General features: G+C 37.4%; 1 protein-coding gene across 1 annotated transcript in view; it reads right to left on the bottom strand.

Moving 5' to 3' along the window:
• Positions 1-10980, bottom strand: part of LOC150099875 (clarin-2-like) — a 116354-nt gene extending 105374 nt beyond the window's left edge. Inside the window, exon 1 of the mRNA XM_090403507.1 lies at positions 10708-10980. Coding sequence (XP_090259633.1) covers positions 10708-10957 — 250 coding nt within the window. The 5' untranslated portion in view covers positions 10958-10980. The remainder of the gene's footprint in view (positions 1-10707) is intronic.
• Between the last annotated feature and the right edge of the window lie 6871 nt (positions 10981-17851).

The raw sequence follows: 17851 nt of genomic DNA, 5'->3' as shown, positions 1-17851 counted from the left end.
CTTGTATATAGAGGCTAATAATTTCACATCAAGCACCTTAGTATTCCATAATGCAAAGCACAAATCATTAGTCTGTATATACCAGTACCCAAGTCATGAAGATACATCATGCACAAACCTTGTTTGTTTACAATTAGATAAAGGATTAAATCAAGAATATAATTTCTTTGCATCTTTAATTTGAAGCTAGGGATTTAGGATTGATAATTGATAGAGAGATTTGGCATATTCCGAAGGTTGCAAAGTTAGCTCATAGGATTACTAGGCTATTGAAGAACACATTAACAAACAGAGTTAAGGAAGTTGCTATTCCCCCTCTATAAGATCTGATACATCTATATCTGGACTACCATTCTCAGGTCTGATCACCTAGGTTTGTTGGGGATAAGGAAATAGTGGGGAGGATACAGAGGCAAATGACAAAATGGCGAATGACGTGTGGAATTCTCGCTACGACCAACAGTTCAGTTATAAAAAATACAACTCTGACATACGATTGCTTTGTCACTCAATGGGAGTTTTTGCTCTCTTAAAGTTTCTACCTGGTCTCCTATGAGAAGCAAAGTTCAAAACAGCTGTCAGACCAGTGAAACTTTATCAAAAGCACTAATAAAAGGTGAGTATATGGACGCCTTGCAACGCTCGTGTCTTTGAAATGGCCCAGGCTAAGGCAACTCTGATGCAGACGATTGGATTTTCATAAGCCCTCTGGTGAAATTTCTGAAACTATCAAAAAAGTTTCTATATATATTTGGCTTTGATATAAGGTTGAATCTTTAACACTCCCCATTTCTATTTTTTTTACATCTCCAAAATAAAGCGATATGGTAATATCTCCTTTTGATAATTAATAATTATATATCTTTTTAATATTAACGTGAATTTTTTCTCATACTAATTAATTGTAAGTCGTCTCGTCGCGTTTTTTCGAGAACATACCACGAAAGGGTCATTCATCAAAGCAGATCATGAGACGGCAGCGTTATTGCGACTTCAAAAGACATACTCAGTGAACAAAAATTGACAAGTATATAAAATATATTTCAACTACGAAACATCGACACATGATTCCAGAATGCATCTTCAGCTATAGCTGTTCTTATTTTTATTTCTTTATCTTGCTTTCCATCTGCAGTAAAGTAGGTGCTGAAATATTTGTATTCTGTTGTATGTTCAATTTTCATATTGTTTATGAATATTTCTGGCTCGGATCTGCTTTCTTTTGAGATTTTCATAAATTCGGTTTTTTTGCATTTATATCTAATCCAAATTCTTTACCTTCTTCAATTAGTAGCTGCAGTAATTTGAATTAATTTGTTTCTGTTTTCTACAGCATATACTCATTACACGACACCTCCAGAGAGACCAAAGACTCATCGATGGAGGGCACCTACTCTACAACTCTCTGTCTCCATCAACCGCAACTACCGCCCAGAACCGCCACTAGATTTTCGCAGACAATCACAAACATCCGTGCCCAGGGCGGGATTCGAACCCGCAGCCAAAAGGCTGCGCGTTCGAATCCCGGGATCTTTTATACCATTGATACTAATTCCTATTTTTTGTTTTTCAAACTTTTTAATCACTATAGGTATTTTGCGAAAAATATTCACAAAAGTAGAATAATTTTTAACGTGGTTCAAAATATTAGAATATTCCAAATTTTTCCGACTGGTTTTCAGGAGAGCATAGAAAAGCGTTTATTTCAGCAGCTGCGGGACTAACTCGTGTGTGAGGAATCGTTTTTGCATGGATTTCAGTTACTCATTTGCTAAACATGGATCGAACGAGTGACATATCGGAAGCTAAGAAGTTTCGAATGGTGTCTCTACACAAAAATGGCCAACCTCAACATCTTATATAACTAAGGAATTGAAATGTTCTCAAGCAAGCGTGAGTAGCGTATTGAGACAGTGTTCTAATAACCTGGATTTTCATAAATAATTACTGCAAAGCGGTGGAAAGGTAACAACTACATGAAGAGATGAGAGGAGATTGAAGAATATCGGGAAGAAAAACCGCTTCCGAAGTGTCAGGTATTTTCACAGGAGACGGACAAAACTGGGTGTGAATGTGTCTAAATCTACGACGTTGAGACGACTTCACAAATTGGGTTTTAAATCACGTGTGCCTAAGACGAAGCCGCTTATGACTTCCAAGCAAAAGGCAGCTAGAGTGCGATGGTGTAAGCAAAGACTGTTGTGGAGTCAAGAGGACTGGAAAAAGGTACTTTTTAGCGATGAAAGTATGTTTTTTGTGTTCCATGGTCATCAAGGGATACGTTTGGTGTCTTAAGCAAGAAGCATTTGATAGAGAATGCATGAAACGTTCAGTGAAATTTGCAACTTCTGTTATGGTATGGGCTTGTATGACCTCAGAGGGCCCAGGTAAGCTGCGTATTTTGTACGAAAGAGTCAATTCCAAAGCGTACAGAGAAATTCTTGAGCACTTTATGTTACTGGCATCAGAAGATTTATGTGATGGTAATTTTCTTGTTCAGCAAGATTCAGCTTGTCACACTTCCAAGATCACTCCTAGATTGCTCAAAGAAAGGCAAATCAATGTAATTGCTTGCACCGGCAACCTCGCAAGATGTAAACTCCATTGAGAATTTGTGAGGAATTATGAAGAACTTCAAGTTGTCCCAAAAGACAAAAATCAACTTGTTTCTAGTCTGGAGACCCATGCAACAAAGTACTAATTATCACGTGGTTTCCCTTTGACTGTAATTTTTTGTGCATTTATTTGTGTAACAGATGGTCATTATTCACGTTGTTATGAACAAAAAAAAAAAAAAAAACCATTCTCTTCCACCCTCCCAAAGAATGATGTCACTTCTATGTTGGAAAGTGGACTATGATGCAGTCGCCCTGCTCAGCCAGCAGTTGATTCCGTGGATTCCTGTCTTAATGGAAATGAAATAAGGTGTTTTTCTGCTTGTGGTGGTAATGCTCATGTAGGATCCGACTTCTCACCTTTTGTTTGAGGAGATGGTCAGCCGCCTGTGTTTCTGCGAATCCGATGTGCTGTCTGGTCTTGTATGTCGAAGATAGAAGCTGTATATTGCCGCTCTCGCAGTGATGAAGAGGTAGTTGAAGATCAAATGATTATTGGCCTCTGGATGGACGAGATTGAAATACCCCTCTATATGAAGACTACTGCTGCCTTTTCCCGAGACAAACAGATTAACTGGGTGTTGACTAGGCATTCTAATTAGCGCTTTGGTTCGGCTGTTGTAACAGAGTGGTGTAGATTTTGTTTATGTTGCAGGAAATTTTGGAAAGCGCCAGGTGAGGCTCAGAGAAAGAATGTCACCCAATACCCTTACACCTCGCCAGCTCCATGGAGGAAAGAAAATCTCTTTCTGAGTGATGGGGTTCCTACCATCGTGTTGTGGAAGATGGGTTCCATGAGGGTATTACGAAGAGATGCTCTCTTCACTTTGTGCTGGAGGTTTAGCCTCTTCCATCTTCGGAAGGCGTCTTTGTAGACGTTTGTTAGATTCAATGGCACGTGCGTTGTTGTCATTCATAAGGTTGTAGAGAAAGATAGACCTCTAGTAGCAGACGTGAAAATATACTCGGTGGTGCTGTGTGCTATTTCATTTTGTAGGCAAATAAGGAGAAATCGAGTCCAGAACGTTGTTATCTTTTTGTCAACGGTGGTCATGTTTTGTCCTCCATGTTTGAGAGAAGTACTTAGCTTGGAGTAGAAAAGCCAGTTTGTTTTTTTGTTCCATATGAATCGATAGATGGTTAGCAGTATTTGTTTGATAAATTGCATTGGTGGCATGAGAATCTTTAGTGTATGCCAAAGGACTAGTGGCTATTTGCTTAATAGTTATTGTTCTCCCTCTTGTGGGAGGAGAAGCTCGTATTGCTGTCCACTTTCCTAGTACTTGCGTTTAATAAGTGTTTCCCAGTTTTTATCCACGTAAGCGGGCGTGTTTCCTAGGTAAATCCCCAGGTATTTGTTTCCTTCTGCTGACCACTGACCAGGCATTGGGGAATGCGTTTGGTTTTCCATTTGCCAAACTACAGTTCTGTGGTTTTATGTGCATTTAGTTTGGCTGCTGACGCTGCTTGGTATTGTTGGTATGCTGTTTATATGTTATCGAAATCCTCTTCTTTGCGTGCTCTAACTGTAACATCATCAGCATATGATGTCAGGGTTATAGCTTGTAAGAAAGTTTAGGACGGTATGCCTTAAGCTACATGCTTACCTACGCAAAAAGGGCTCAATGGCAATTGGGTAAAGATGACCGGAAATCGGACAACTTTGTTTAATACCTCTGATATCTCTCATGGCACCATCTGATAAATGATGGCATGAGAGAGAGAGAGAGAGTACTGATCTCTGCCCGTTGTTTTAGGGGGTTGAGACTGATGTCTTTCCTTTCTCTGGAGCTGTGGCTAAAATTTTGGCTGGAGTCTTTATCTTGATTATCGTGATCCCTGTGACCTTTGTCCGATTCCGCTAGCCCGGGCTTGGGACTGCTGCTGCTAGTCATATATCGGTGCTTCTTGAGCTTTTGCTGGTCATTGCTTCGGGCGAGTTCAGAGAAACGGAAGCTATCGCAATTTCTCAGAACTCGAAGGCATAACCGTTGTAGCAATAACCAAAAGGAACAATGAAAATTTAAAAAAAATTAAATAACATTGTCTAGCTTCGCAAATCTAAAAACTAATTTTATAATGCGATAGATCAGGTGCTTACGATTACGTTGAATACTTCAATCAGCGTCAAGTATAAAACTTGAAGTTGATTGAAGTATTAAACAGCACAATATCCAACTTTAGGCAGGAGCGACCTTGGACACGTCAGCTCCCTTTCGCGACGATACAAGATCGATAGATATATATAAATACACACACACACACATATGAATTTTTAAGAATGTGTGATATGCAATACAAACAGGCAGTGGCACACTCAGGATTTAATCTTGGGGAGTGGCGAGTTGAGTAGACGATTTGAGAATAGACACTACGCATTGCAGACGACCTATGACAGCATCTGCAGTGATCGCTAATATATGATACTCGTGATCTCCTCTGGCCCGGCTCGCGCCAACGAAGTAGCGCTCGGTCCGCCCGACCACTACCTCATTCGCCTTTCGTTCACAGTGGCCGTGATTCCCGAGAGCTATAGGGTATTCCCACCCCTTATGTGACCACTAATTCATAAGTAGTATAGAAATAGAAGACAAGACACAGCATAAATAAACAAATAAATTTGTATTAGTAAAACATTTTTTGAAACATTTCTAGTGTTTTTTCCTCTTTTTTTTTTTTTTTTTTTGGAGGGCGACAGGGCCATTTGACCCTGGGTGCGCCACTGCAAACAGAAGCATGAAGGCATGAGCCAAGAATATTGAAAAGGGATACTCGGGGCAGATCAGTATAGTTTGATTTCATGCTGTGGAAATAAGCTCGCAGTTTTTCATTGCAACCGCAATGAAAAACTGCGAGCTTATATAATAAAGCTGAATAGCCCATTAGAAGGGCGGATGGCTATAGAAGTGCATTGCTTGACCAGTCAGTTATTTTGAGTCATTTTTCCCTTCACTTGCTATTTTATGCTAAAGGTTGGGGTTATAATTGATTATGACGTAACCAAAGAGTGAATAATGGACGGATTACAACGAATTCATTGATAAAAAGGCAAAACTAAACGACAGTTGATCGTGCGCTGTGCTCAATCGCATTAGATTATTACATAAATGAAATATATTTTTTAAAAAAATGTAAATACATTAGCGAATATTTGTCTCATCTTAAATGATACTGAAATTTGGGATTCCACCCAAATGACTGGGCGGAATTCCAAATTTTTTATTCGCTCTTTAGTGACATTTCGAGAGAAATATCAGCGTAAGCAGGCCACAGAAAGACTGCAAACCTCTGTGCTTTCAGACGTGGATATTTTGGCTCTTTTTTTAATAGCAAATTATACAAAATGTTTTATGTATCATTCTTTTATTCGACTATACTTTCACCACACGAAACTAAGGACCTCTCAATATGCTAAAATGCATATTGATGAATGCACTGAAATTAAAATGTAATGGTGCTGATAAATAAGTGAATACCAGTGACAACCCAGTGTGGGTGGTTGCCTGAGCTACCTAATACTTTGCTCATTAAGCACAGTGAGACTGTGCATAATGTTTAGCTGTATTAATTATCATTAAGTTACATGTTTATCCTCGATGCTTCTGATTGTTACTTAGCATTAAAAATAATGCTAGAGCAGACTCTGCGGAAAATATAATCATGTAGCGCTGGCGTGTGGCATCTCCCAAGTAGCAAGGAGACATGAAGTGCTCCTGAGACTGGATCGCAACGGCTTGCTGAAATCTGAGCGTATAAAAGTTATGCAACATGCAGCTTTATAAAAAGATGCTTTTAGGAAAGTCAACGCAAAGGAATTAAAATCTGTTACCGTGAAGTCAACAAGATTAGTAAGCACGACAAATAAAGGTGCCTGTCATTTTGGCGCCTTCTGATCGCTAAGAAAGATGCCATCGTTGAGACAGGAAGGAGGTGTCTTCAAAGTTAGGCCTTTTTTGCGCTCTTATTGAGTTCTTTACAGCATCGTTACCAAGTGACATTATTGCTGTCAGTCGTTTTGAACCGCTGCCAACATTCGGTAGATACGACTCTCGCTTATTAGAACAGACTGAAGATATTTTGACTCTTCAAAAAGATTTTAGTTGTTGCGTCCAAAGATGTGTACCGGTGAAGTCCTTTTAGGAGGAAACTCTCGTATTTCATTGCAATGAGTTATGAAGAATGAGAATTCTCGAACTGATAATGAGAGAGGGCGAACGGCATTCGTCTTCTCAATCTCTCCTAACAGCAGCGACGAAGAGGAAGGAGAGAAAACCATTTCTTTCATCAGCTCTTGCAGGCTTACTTGGCAAAGTAGCTCTTTATAAGTTGCCTTTTGTGTATAATCTTGTCATTTTATTTGTTTATTTACAATTAAGATAAAGTTTCCCTTGGCCGCTGACAGCTCACTAATGATACCCGACAATGTTTTTGTCAGGCTACCAAATACATTTTTATTACGATGCGATACTTCCAAGCGCTCACAAAGAAGCGCATTCCACTCCAAACACCACAGCTTCTCTGTTATCAATCTTCCATTGCTGTAAAGTGCATGCTTTTCTGACCGATTTTATTCGGAGCATAAATTAAAAAACATTTAAAAAAAAGGTACCTCTCGTCAAGACGAGAATCGAACTCGAGTGTTTTCTAATCGAAGAGTGAGTGAGTGAGTACATGCATACATACACGAGCAGCAATTCCACATGTGGAATAAACATATGCAAAAAAAAAAAGAAACCAATACGATGTACTGTGATTTTGTCAAGTCAAATTCCCATTCGAATGTCATATTTTCTACACGAAATAGAACACAACATTAAACAGGACAGAAGGCAAGATGCGAAGGTGGGCCTGGAATTCAATTACCCTGGATACTGAAATCTAGAATACGCCTCTGGATAGTGGATTACTATATAAATGAATGTATGCATTTTCAAATATATGAATATGATGTATAAATCATGTATTCGCAAGATTTATTTTCGAGTGCATTCTGCTCATGAAAGTTCAAGTGTTTAGTACATTAATGCCATGGTTGGGCTAAAATTTGTGATTTCGTGTCGACTAGTGAGGAAGTTTCAATCGAATTCAGTTTTTTTTTTTAAACTGTATTTTCTAAATGTAAATAGGGTATAAATCCTATATAAACCTGACTTTTTTTCTGATTTACTTCGAAGCAATTTGTTTTTATCTCTTATTGACATTTCTGATCTATTATAGCCAGCTTAGAAATTATTTAACATTTTTAAATAACTAGAGTGATGGCAGACAGTGGATTGAAGTTCCGAGGGCGCATCCCATGTGGGGCAAAGACTGTTCATCGTATTGCTGCTATGATAAAAAGTACATTAGCATGTCGGGCTAAGGAGGTGGTGGTGGTGCATCTATATAAGGCATTGGTCAAACCACACACGAACTGCTGTGATCCGATTTGGTCGCCAATTGTGATGTGGAAACACTAGAGAGGTTCCAAAGACGAATAAACAAAGTGATATCAGGATTATGAATTGCGTTTGAGAGAATGTGGAATTTAGTGGCTGGTGGATAGGAGGAAAAGAAGAGAAATAATAGCATCCTTTAACTAACTTGAAGGTCTCTATCAGATTAATGCAGAAGCAATTCTAAAAAGAACGGATGCTAAGATGTGAAGAACGAGAGGCTATCCGTGGAAGATGTGGTGAAGAAGGCTGTGAGGAGTAGTTTTTTTATGTGGAGAGTTGGTAGTGAGTGGAATGCATTTTGGGAGTGCGTTGTGAACGAAGAGAGTGTACGTGACTTTATTGCGCATTACGATAGACATGCTGCTGGTTGAGTGGTCCTCCCATGATGAGTCTGTAGACTCCGATGGAGGTTACCAAAATAATAATAATAATTTTTATTCGGAGCATAAATTGTTAATAAGACGCTAGTAATAATGCAAACTTCATCATGCAGCAGTATCACTTGCATAGTACCTGTGACTCCATTTAGGATGCATATTAGGAATTTCATTATGATGATAATCATACAAGCATAAAAATTAAGCGCATAAAATGAAACCAATAATTTATTTACCTCAACACAGTCTATTTCCGTATTTTTATTTATTTACTTTTCCCCACGCGAACTGGAAATAGACATTTTTAAATCTCCCCCGCCTCCTTGGAAACTGCAGGCAAAGTGAGAATATAAAATCTAAGCTTCGTTATTCTGACATCTTGTCGTGTGACGGTACAAAACAAGATTTGTTTTTAATCGAGAAGTAAGAGGAAGAATTCACCATAAAATATTATTACCAGAATCACTTACGCTTATTTTAAATGTCTTTATTTGTAAAATTTTCAGCTAAGTTTCCTAGCCATTGTCAATACAATTATATAGGAAAACACAAAAAAGAGAGCAGCAATTCAACTGAAAGCGCGTGATCTTATGTACGCTATTGGCTGCAGGAGAATAACTCCAGTTGCATTAATAGATATCCAATACAATAAGTAATTTACTTAATAAATTATTCGTAAATATAAAAATAATTAATTACAATTTAAGGAACACGTGAATGGTGAGTATTAGTCAGTATAAACTTCCAAAAACTGAGAAAGTCGAATGCAGTCGTTTCGGTTCAGGTTTGGGTTATGAATGCGAGAGCTTCACAGCTTTCCTTGTACAGTCTTTCCAGAAGAAAATCCCATTTGTGTGATAAGCCTTGCCATTAACTGCAACAACAGATAGAGGGAACAGCTATGGGGTCTCCCCTTTCCCCAACTCTAGCTAATTACTTTATGGAACATTTCGAACAGCATATTCTGGATGTTTTTTTTCACCTAAACGATCGTTGGTGATGTGTTTGCTGTGTGAAACTCCTCCTTGTACGATCTTCATGAATTTCTTGAAAAAATAATTGAATAAAACGAAGGATCCCTCGAAGTAGAAGATAACAAATGTCTTCATTTTCTGGATATTCTCATTCTACGTCAACCAAATGGTAGTCCAGTTCTTGCTGTAAAGAAAACACCAACGCATATGATAAATACATTGATTCTAACCCACATGATCAGAAATATAATCAAATCTGTATTCGACAGAGCTCATAAAATATGTTCTGCAGATTCTCTTATAAACAAAGAAGTGTTTATTATCAGAAATACCTTTATCTTTAATGGTTATAATGCAAAAATTGTAAAAAAAAAGAACCAGAATTTGTACTCCATATGTTAAAGGACTTTCAACAAAAATAAATCAATAAAAATAGCAAAGACTACTTTGAGATTGACTTACAAGTATCTTGCTGTCCACTTCGCAAACTTAATACCTTCCATATCTCACTGGGATTTACAGAATCCTCTGCTCTTGTGGCTTGTGTTGTTATGATGACAAACTGGTCGTTCTGCACGAATTCGTCTTGAAGAACATCAGGAATACATTTCGCTTAAAAAATTCAACAAACCCGATTTAGCAAGCTACGCAGTATCTACAAAAACAGGATTCACTGGAACAAAACCAAAATGTTACACAAATGTTATTTCCTTCGGGAAAGACGGTACGAGGAAAGTTGTGAAGCCCACATTCACAACCCAAACCTGAACAAAAACGATTATAAAACTTTTTCAATCTTGGGAGGTTATACTGACTAAGACTCACCATTCACGTATTCCTTAATTTGTAATTATTTTTTTGCTTATATTTAAAATAATTTATTAACTAAATTATTTATTGTAATTTATTTTGGACGTCTATTAATGCAGATGGAGCTGTTCTCCTGCAGCCGATAGTGCGCATAATATCATGCGCTTTCAATTGAACTTCTTTTTTTTTTTCCCTCTCCTATAATTGTATTGACAATGGCTATGAAACTTAGCAGAAAATTTTACAAATTAAGACATTAAAATAAACGTAAGTGATTCCAGTAATCATATTTTATGATGAAAACAACCATTGTTTGTGTTGATAAATTGTGTGAAACAATAACCAGAAGTATTATTCTGACTTCTGAGAATCAGGGGATAGATAAGGTGAAAAAATTACTTACTGCATGGTCAGTTATTTATATGGTATAAATTTAATCTATTTATAAATACAAATTTAATGTAAATTTGTAATACAAGAATAATTGACTTACTTTTTAATGCAAACGTTCTATCTCCAAAGCCGTAATTTAAAGTCTTCTTTCCAGAAAACAGGCCAAAATAAACATATCCACGAAATTTTTTCGCAAAATGATCCGTAGAGTTAACCGTAATGTTTAATCCTTTCCTTACAGGTTTGCTGGTAATCCACTGTTCACTGGCAAGCGCAACAGACAACATGATTAAACATGCGCAGCATACTATAAATGTTACAAAAATAACACCACGCTTTACTGTAACCATGGTGACAATTAATTATGTCAGCAAATTACTGAAGTGCGTAATGTGACATGCGATGTGAACTTCTACTTACCCGTGAGTAGAAGCAAACGCACAAAAAAAAAAAAAAAAAAAAAAAAAAAAATACACGCGCCAACTTCACGGAGTCTCACATTCGAGAATTTCCAGAATATTTACATGGGAAACATTTCTCGGTTTGATATTTGGCTGCATCGCGAAGGCGAGAGAAGACCCCAACAGAAGACCGAATCCGTGCACTTTTTTGATGTATTTTTGCACGCTCGATGTTGAAATGAATCGTATAAAAAGGAATTAAAGCGACGGAGACGAAAGGCACATTTTCAGCACAATATTTTCCTTCAATGGAAGACTACCTCCGAGCGGCGGCTGCAATAAGCATCGGCAACATCCCGCACTACGTAAGATGCACACAACCTGTCGACACATAGTGCTCTCTAGCTGGGATTCCAGTTATAACCCAACGTGTCGGTGATCGACCAGGAAACAAAACTATCCCGTCCTGCTTTTAATGCAACAACCTGTGAAGAGGGCGCTTTGCTGTTCGGCTCACTGCAAAATACAGAGCGGCGAGTGAACTTACTAGGAATACCTCGATGCTCGTTGCGGAAATGTGAGCAGAAGACGGAGGGAAGGAAGGAGAATTATTCTTGCACAACTCACACGTAAAACCCTTGAAGTGGAGTAAAAATAAATAAAGAAATCTCGCACTTCAGTGCTGGAATAACAAAAGTGATGGTGCAGAGAAATGACCCGATTCCTTTCGATCCATTTTTTCAGTGTTTCTAAATGAATATATCAGAAAATAGCACGCTGATAATTGTATTATTTCCGGAGTCATTTAAACGTGGAGCCCCTACTTCGATGAGCCGTAGACGTGCTTGGATAATAATAAAGTTTTCGCATATGATAAAGTTTATTATTATCGCACACACCCATTCGTCCGCTGAATTAGAAACCTTTACAGACATACGTAAACGTCACTTATGTAGAATACTTGGTCACGTGCTCTGTTTCCACGCGTTCTGTGAAACATAAGAATGCTGCTGGTCAGTAATCGTCAATAGTCTTCTTCGCAATATCCCGGAGTTAGATTTCGGAAACAGCAGAGCTCACCGGTTTCTCAAAAGGTGAGATACCGCGGCAAGACCGTATTCATGTATGTGCGAATTGTGCGGTAGTACAGGGCCCCGCAAAGCGCAAAAAATTGGGGAAAAAATCATTTTTTTTAATTATTATATAAATTAATACTGTAATTATTATATTAAAATATTATTATATAGAAAAATATATGTATATAATTTTACAACCAACTATTGTTGTTATAGTAAGCGAAATAAGATCGTTGCGCTAGAGCGGGAGTATTTGAAACTACTCTAAGATATATAACAATATCGTACAACTTAGTGTCAAATAGGGAAAAGTGCATTTTGAAACAGGTGTTTTTAATAATTTTATGGAGTTTTTATTTTTATTTTAGTTTATGATTTTATGAACTACAAACTTTTATATTCTGTGAACTGGTTTTAGGTTATCCGACATCAGAATTTTTCTTCAATAGCAGTTTTCAATCTATATTAAATTTATTTATTTTCTAATATTATCTATTTTAGATATATTTTATTTATCAGGTAAGTAATTTTGTTTTAATTTATTAACTTGTTTTATAATTAAATGTATCGTATTTAATTCTAGAGTATGACTAGTCATGAGAGAGATTATTATGGAAGAAAATACCCAAGTGGGCATGAAAAACTAAATTGAAAACAAAAAAAAAAAAAAAAAAAAAAAAAGAAGAAGAAGAAGAAGCGGCTGAGGAACGTCAAAGAAATTCACTGTTTAAATTTATGAAGTTGAACTCATATTTGTTCAGATATATCAGTTGATAACGGAAGTTCTGAAATAACTACAAACAGTTCTTCGGCTTCAACATTAATTAATAATGAGAGTTCTGAAATACTCAAAGGAAGCGTAGAACATGACGCGTTTAGTCAAACAATGAGTATTGAAGATCCTAAAACTGAGACACCAGAGGAAGGTGAACTATTTACTATTGATGATCCAGCAACATGGCCCAAAAGTTTGAACAACGCAACACTAACACAAATTGTACAACGTGGTCCACCGTTTCCTCCGACTGAAAATGATTTTCCAAAACGATGACAACAAGAGGTGTTTGTCCACAGCTCACTATGTTAGGACAATTGCAAACGGAGAGAAGCAAAACAGAAGATGGCTTGTATCTTCAAACTCTTCCAGCTCTATTTTTGTTTTTTTTGCAAATTATTTTCTTCTGAAAATAATTTGCAACAAAAACAAGAAAAGCCATTATTAGATAAAAAATTATTCTAATAATGGCTTTTCTGACTGGCGACATGTAAGTGAAAGATTAAAGTCGCACGACTTTAAATTTAAATTCATAATTTAAATTTGATTTTACGGGATGTCGCAAAATCATCAATTATAGCAATGCATTTTTTTAAGTTATACAAAAAATATATACATTATTTGCTGCCTCGACTTCACATTGGGACTTATTAAAGAAATTTGTTAAACAATTAACTCCAAAACCGTTATGTGATACAAAATGGGAATGTAGAATAGAATCAGTTAGAGCTGTACGCTTTCAAATTCCAGAATTTTTAAATGCACTAAAAGAATTATTTAAAACTGCATCAGATAATACTATCAAAGTTGAAGTGGTTTCAATATATGAACAAATAGATTCATTTGAGTTTATACTAAGCCTTGAAATTTGGTATGAGCTTTTGTCAAAAGTTAATTTAGTAAGTAAAGTATTACAAAATGCAAAAATTCCCATGGACGTAGCAACTAAGCATATTAAAGAGTTAGTGTAGTACTTTGAAGAGCAGAGAATATCTGAATTTCATAGCTTTTTTCAGATTGCTAAAGAAAGAAATACCAAATCTATTAGAAATAGAAATTAAATTTAAAGAAAGTCGAGTACGTCGAAGGAAAGTATTTTTTGATTATGAAACGCCTGATGAATCACACATAGGATAACAAAGATAGTTTTAGGATAAATTTCTTTTTTCTACTTTTAGATACTGCTCTACAATCTGTCAAAAAAAAAAAAAAGATTTGAATTGTATGAAATTCGAAAAATCATTTGGATTTCTTTATGATATGAAATTAATAAGAACAATGACAGAAAATGAATTAAAATTTTGCTACAAACAGCTGTATCAAAAATTAAATGCAGATATTAATGAATATGAATTTTACAATGAATTAATTATTTTTAGAAATATTGATCCAGAAGATCAACCCATTAATATTTTAAAATTCATAATTGCAAATAATTTGTCGCATATTTATCCAAATATTACTACGACATTTAAAATATTATTCACCAGTCCAGTTACGGTCCCATCAGCAGAAAGGTCATTTTCCAAATTAAAATTAATAAAAACCTATTTGCGATCGTCTATGTCTCAAGAACGTTTGTCGTCCCTGGCAATAATATCTATAGAGCATGAAATTGCAAAAAATTTGAATTTTGATAGTGTTTGTAAATGATTTTATTGATAAGCGCATTAGGTTAAATAAAATTTAATATATTAAGACTTCTTTTAAATCTTACAAGTTGTTATACATATATTTCATTCTTTATAGTAAAAATTGATATTTATTTCATATTTTTATATTATTAAATAAATCATTGTTTTGGCGTATTTATATGATAATGTGTACTTACATAATAAAATAATATATCATGTACATACAAACACATTTATTTTTTAACTAGTTTTTCCCTTTACTTAAAATGATGCTCATACTTGTTTATTTATGTGCATAAATATTTTTCATATTTGATTTCATTAATTAATTAACAAGATATTCTTCCATTTAAAATTTCCATAAATGTTACTAACTTTCAGGGGTCCCGCTTTTCCATTTTGCACAGGGCCCCGTAAAATGTAGAAACGGGCCTGTACCCCGGGTATCTAATGAGTGAAAAAACCGACTTTGCTTGTCTAAGTGCGTAACTGTGATCCTAAGACATCTGTCAGGAACGAGATCGCCATCGTCTGAGAAGGCTTGTACGCACAAACAGAACTTGTTCTGTGCAGCAATTGACCGAAGCATTCAATGAAGGCTGTTCCCGACCCACAGCTTACCGATATGCGCAGGGAATTGAAGAGGATCGGTATTGGCAGTCGCGTGCTCATACGGAAACCACTGATTTCTGGGATGAACCGGAGCGTTCGTCTACAGTGGTATCAGGAACACTGTGATTGGACAGAGGATCACTGGAAAAAATCATGTGGTCCGACGAATCACGGTACACCTCGGTCTGTCCTGATGGCAGTCAGAGAGTTGGACGAGACGAACAATGAACCCAGCTTGTCTTAAAAACAGAACTCGGGGTTCTAGAGATTGTGTGAGGCATGTTCTGCTGGAAGGGAACAGATTCCCTGATATTGTTGGAAGGTCGGATGGCCTCCAAGGAATATCTGAACATTGTTGGCGATCAAGTCCAACCTGCAATGTTGACTTTTTATCCAGCAAGTAATTGCAGTTTCATAGACGATAATGCTACTGTGGCAGTGGTCACGGGTGTGGGAGCCTTTGTCCCAGGTATGGTCCATGTGGAAGGAGCACATGTAGTGCTCGGCTTTCCAGAGGTGTGTGTGGGGAGGCGGTCTGAGGTATGGGTTCGAAGCCGCATCGGCTCGATCTGTGACGAGACCGGGTGTGGAAATTGTGACGACCCGTGTTGCAGCAGTGCAGGAGTAGGGGTAGTGCAAAGCACCGGATGGGTACTTGCCCTGTTGGAGCAGCTGCCAGGTGATTGGACAATGCTAGTAGTATGCGAGCCACTTTGAACAAGATAAGATAAGGAATCGTGACATGATTGCTTGTTGAGATGATGACGTCATTGTGGGCGTGACGTCTTAATATTGGAATGTTAGGAATTTCCCTGGGGCATATGTGTCAGTAATGTGAGTTCTTGTGTTTTGGTTCGTGTATGGAATGGGTGATGGCAGAGATAAGGATTTGCTTTGTGATACTTCGTGGGACACTTTGAACAAGATCAAGATAAGATAAGGAATCGTGACGTGATTGGTTGATAAGAAGATGACGTCATTGTGGGAGTGATGTCATGAGTTTGGAAAGTTTGGAATTTCCCTGTGGGCATATGTGTCAGTGATGTGAGTTCTTGTTTGGTTCGCATATGGAATTATGGGTGATGGTAGAGATAAGGATACGTGTTGTGATTGGTGGTGCACTTCAACAACATCAAGATAAGATAAGATAAGGAATCGTGACATGGGCGTGTGTTGTTATGAGATGTAGATAAGTGACATCATTTGTTACTTGTAAATAAGTGACGTTATTGTTTTGAATGGAAAATATGATATATTAGTGGATAAGGAATTGTGTCATGATTGGTGGGACACTTCTGACCAGATCAAGATAAGATAAGGAATCGTGACGTGAATGTTTGTTGTTATAGAGTTTGGAATGTTTGGAATTTCCCTGGGGCCCTCGTCTGTCGGGGACATCACGTGGTGTGTTTGGTTAATTTAATGCATTGTGGGTGATATTTAGAGATAAGAATCTTGACTCTGTTAAAGGGTGGGAATTCTTAGAGTCCTGATGGCCGTCGTGTTTAGAGTTTTCTGAATAATTTAATTATATGCTAATATCACACAAACATACAGTTTTTTTTCCTTCTCTAGATGGGTGTACTAATTTTCCAATACATTTTGGGGTATTTCTTTCCTGTTAAAGGGTGGGAATTCTTAGAGTAAGTCATGATGGAGGCCGTGTTTCGAGCTTTTCTGAATAATTTAATTATATGCTGATGTCTCTCAAACATACATTTTTTTTTTGCTCCGAAGTTTTCATTATCAGTTGGAGGTGACATTACTAAAAGATTATTGGTAAATAACAACCTCTTTTTCGAATTAACATTATCTTGTTTACAAATGTTTGGGTAATGGTGTTTTTTTTTAGTTTACATGAAGAGAAAAAACCAAACGGTATTTTAAAAATAAACGGAGACTTAAAAGGTTACCATAACTTTTTGTATGTAGTCAAGAAATTCTAATGATAATTTAAATTTACTTACAGTTTTTCACGATTCTTTATCTTATCTTGATCTTCATCTTGTTCAAAGTGACCCCCATACTACTAATGCTGTCCAGCTGCTGGATGTGAATGGTAGGGACTTTCCGTGGTTGGCATCAGCAATGTGACTCAACACTTGGATTCCTAGGCAGAGGAGATGGAGTTTGTAGGCAGCTTGAACAAGGGATCGGAGCTTTGTGTAGGGAGGACAGGGAGTGAGGAGAAGCGCTGATGAGTGGAGGTTAGTTTCTTCTCGTTTGGCCCTTCTCTGGAGACAATCCAGCAGTTGGGTGAGTGACTCCTACAGAGTTTTGTGGGGAGATGGGGTAGCCCAAGACGGTGGCCGAGGGGTGACGGTCAGAGGTGGCTCATGTCGACCTGCCAGGGCAGACATTTGCTGGCTGCAGGGCACAGGAGGGTGATGGAGATTGGGGTGTTGCTGTCTGTTGGCAGTTGATGAACTTGGAGTCGGGCTGGATAGCGTGAGCTCGGACGAGCTGTGGCGGTGGACTGGAAATACGGCCACCAAACTGTCATACTACTAGCAATTTATGAGTCAAACAGCAGTGCGACTCGATCCGCCTTTTTCCTTACTCTTAAATCTACCTAATTAGAGCCCAGCATATCATCGCTGTCAGCGACTGGAATTGTGTGGTGGAGAGAATTAACTGCAGTGCAGCATCCGGAACAATGGGAATTCAACAGCTGAGAACATTCCTCTCAAACCATCAGCAGAAATGTTCAAGGCTGGATCGAGTTTACGTCTCATCTAACCAGATC

The sequence above is a fragment of the Typopeltis vanoorti genome, chromosome 14, assembly GCF_054136105.1.
Source record: "Typopeltis vanoorti isolate ZY-2024b chromosome 14, IOZ_Tvanoo_1.0, whole genome shotgun sequence".
NCBI classification, from domain to species: domain Eukaryota; kingdom Metazoa; phylum Arthropoda; class Arachnida; order Uropygi; family Thelyphonidae; genus Typopeltis; species Typopeltis vanoorti.
Note: the sequence above shows the minus strand (reverse complement) of the source record. Positions and strands in the feature narration are given on the sequence as shown.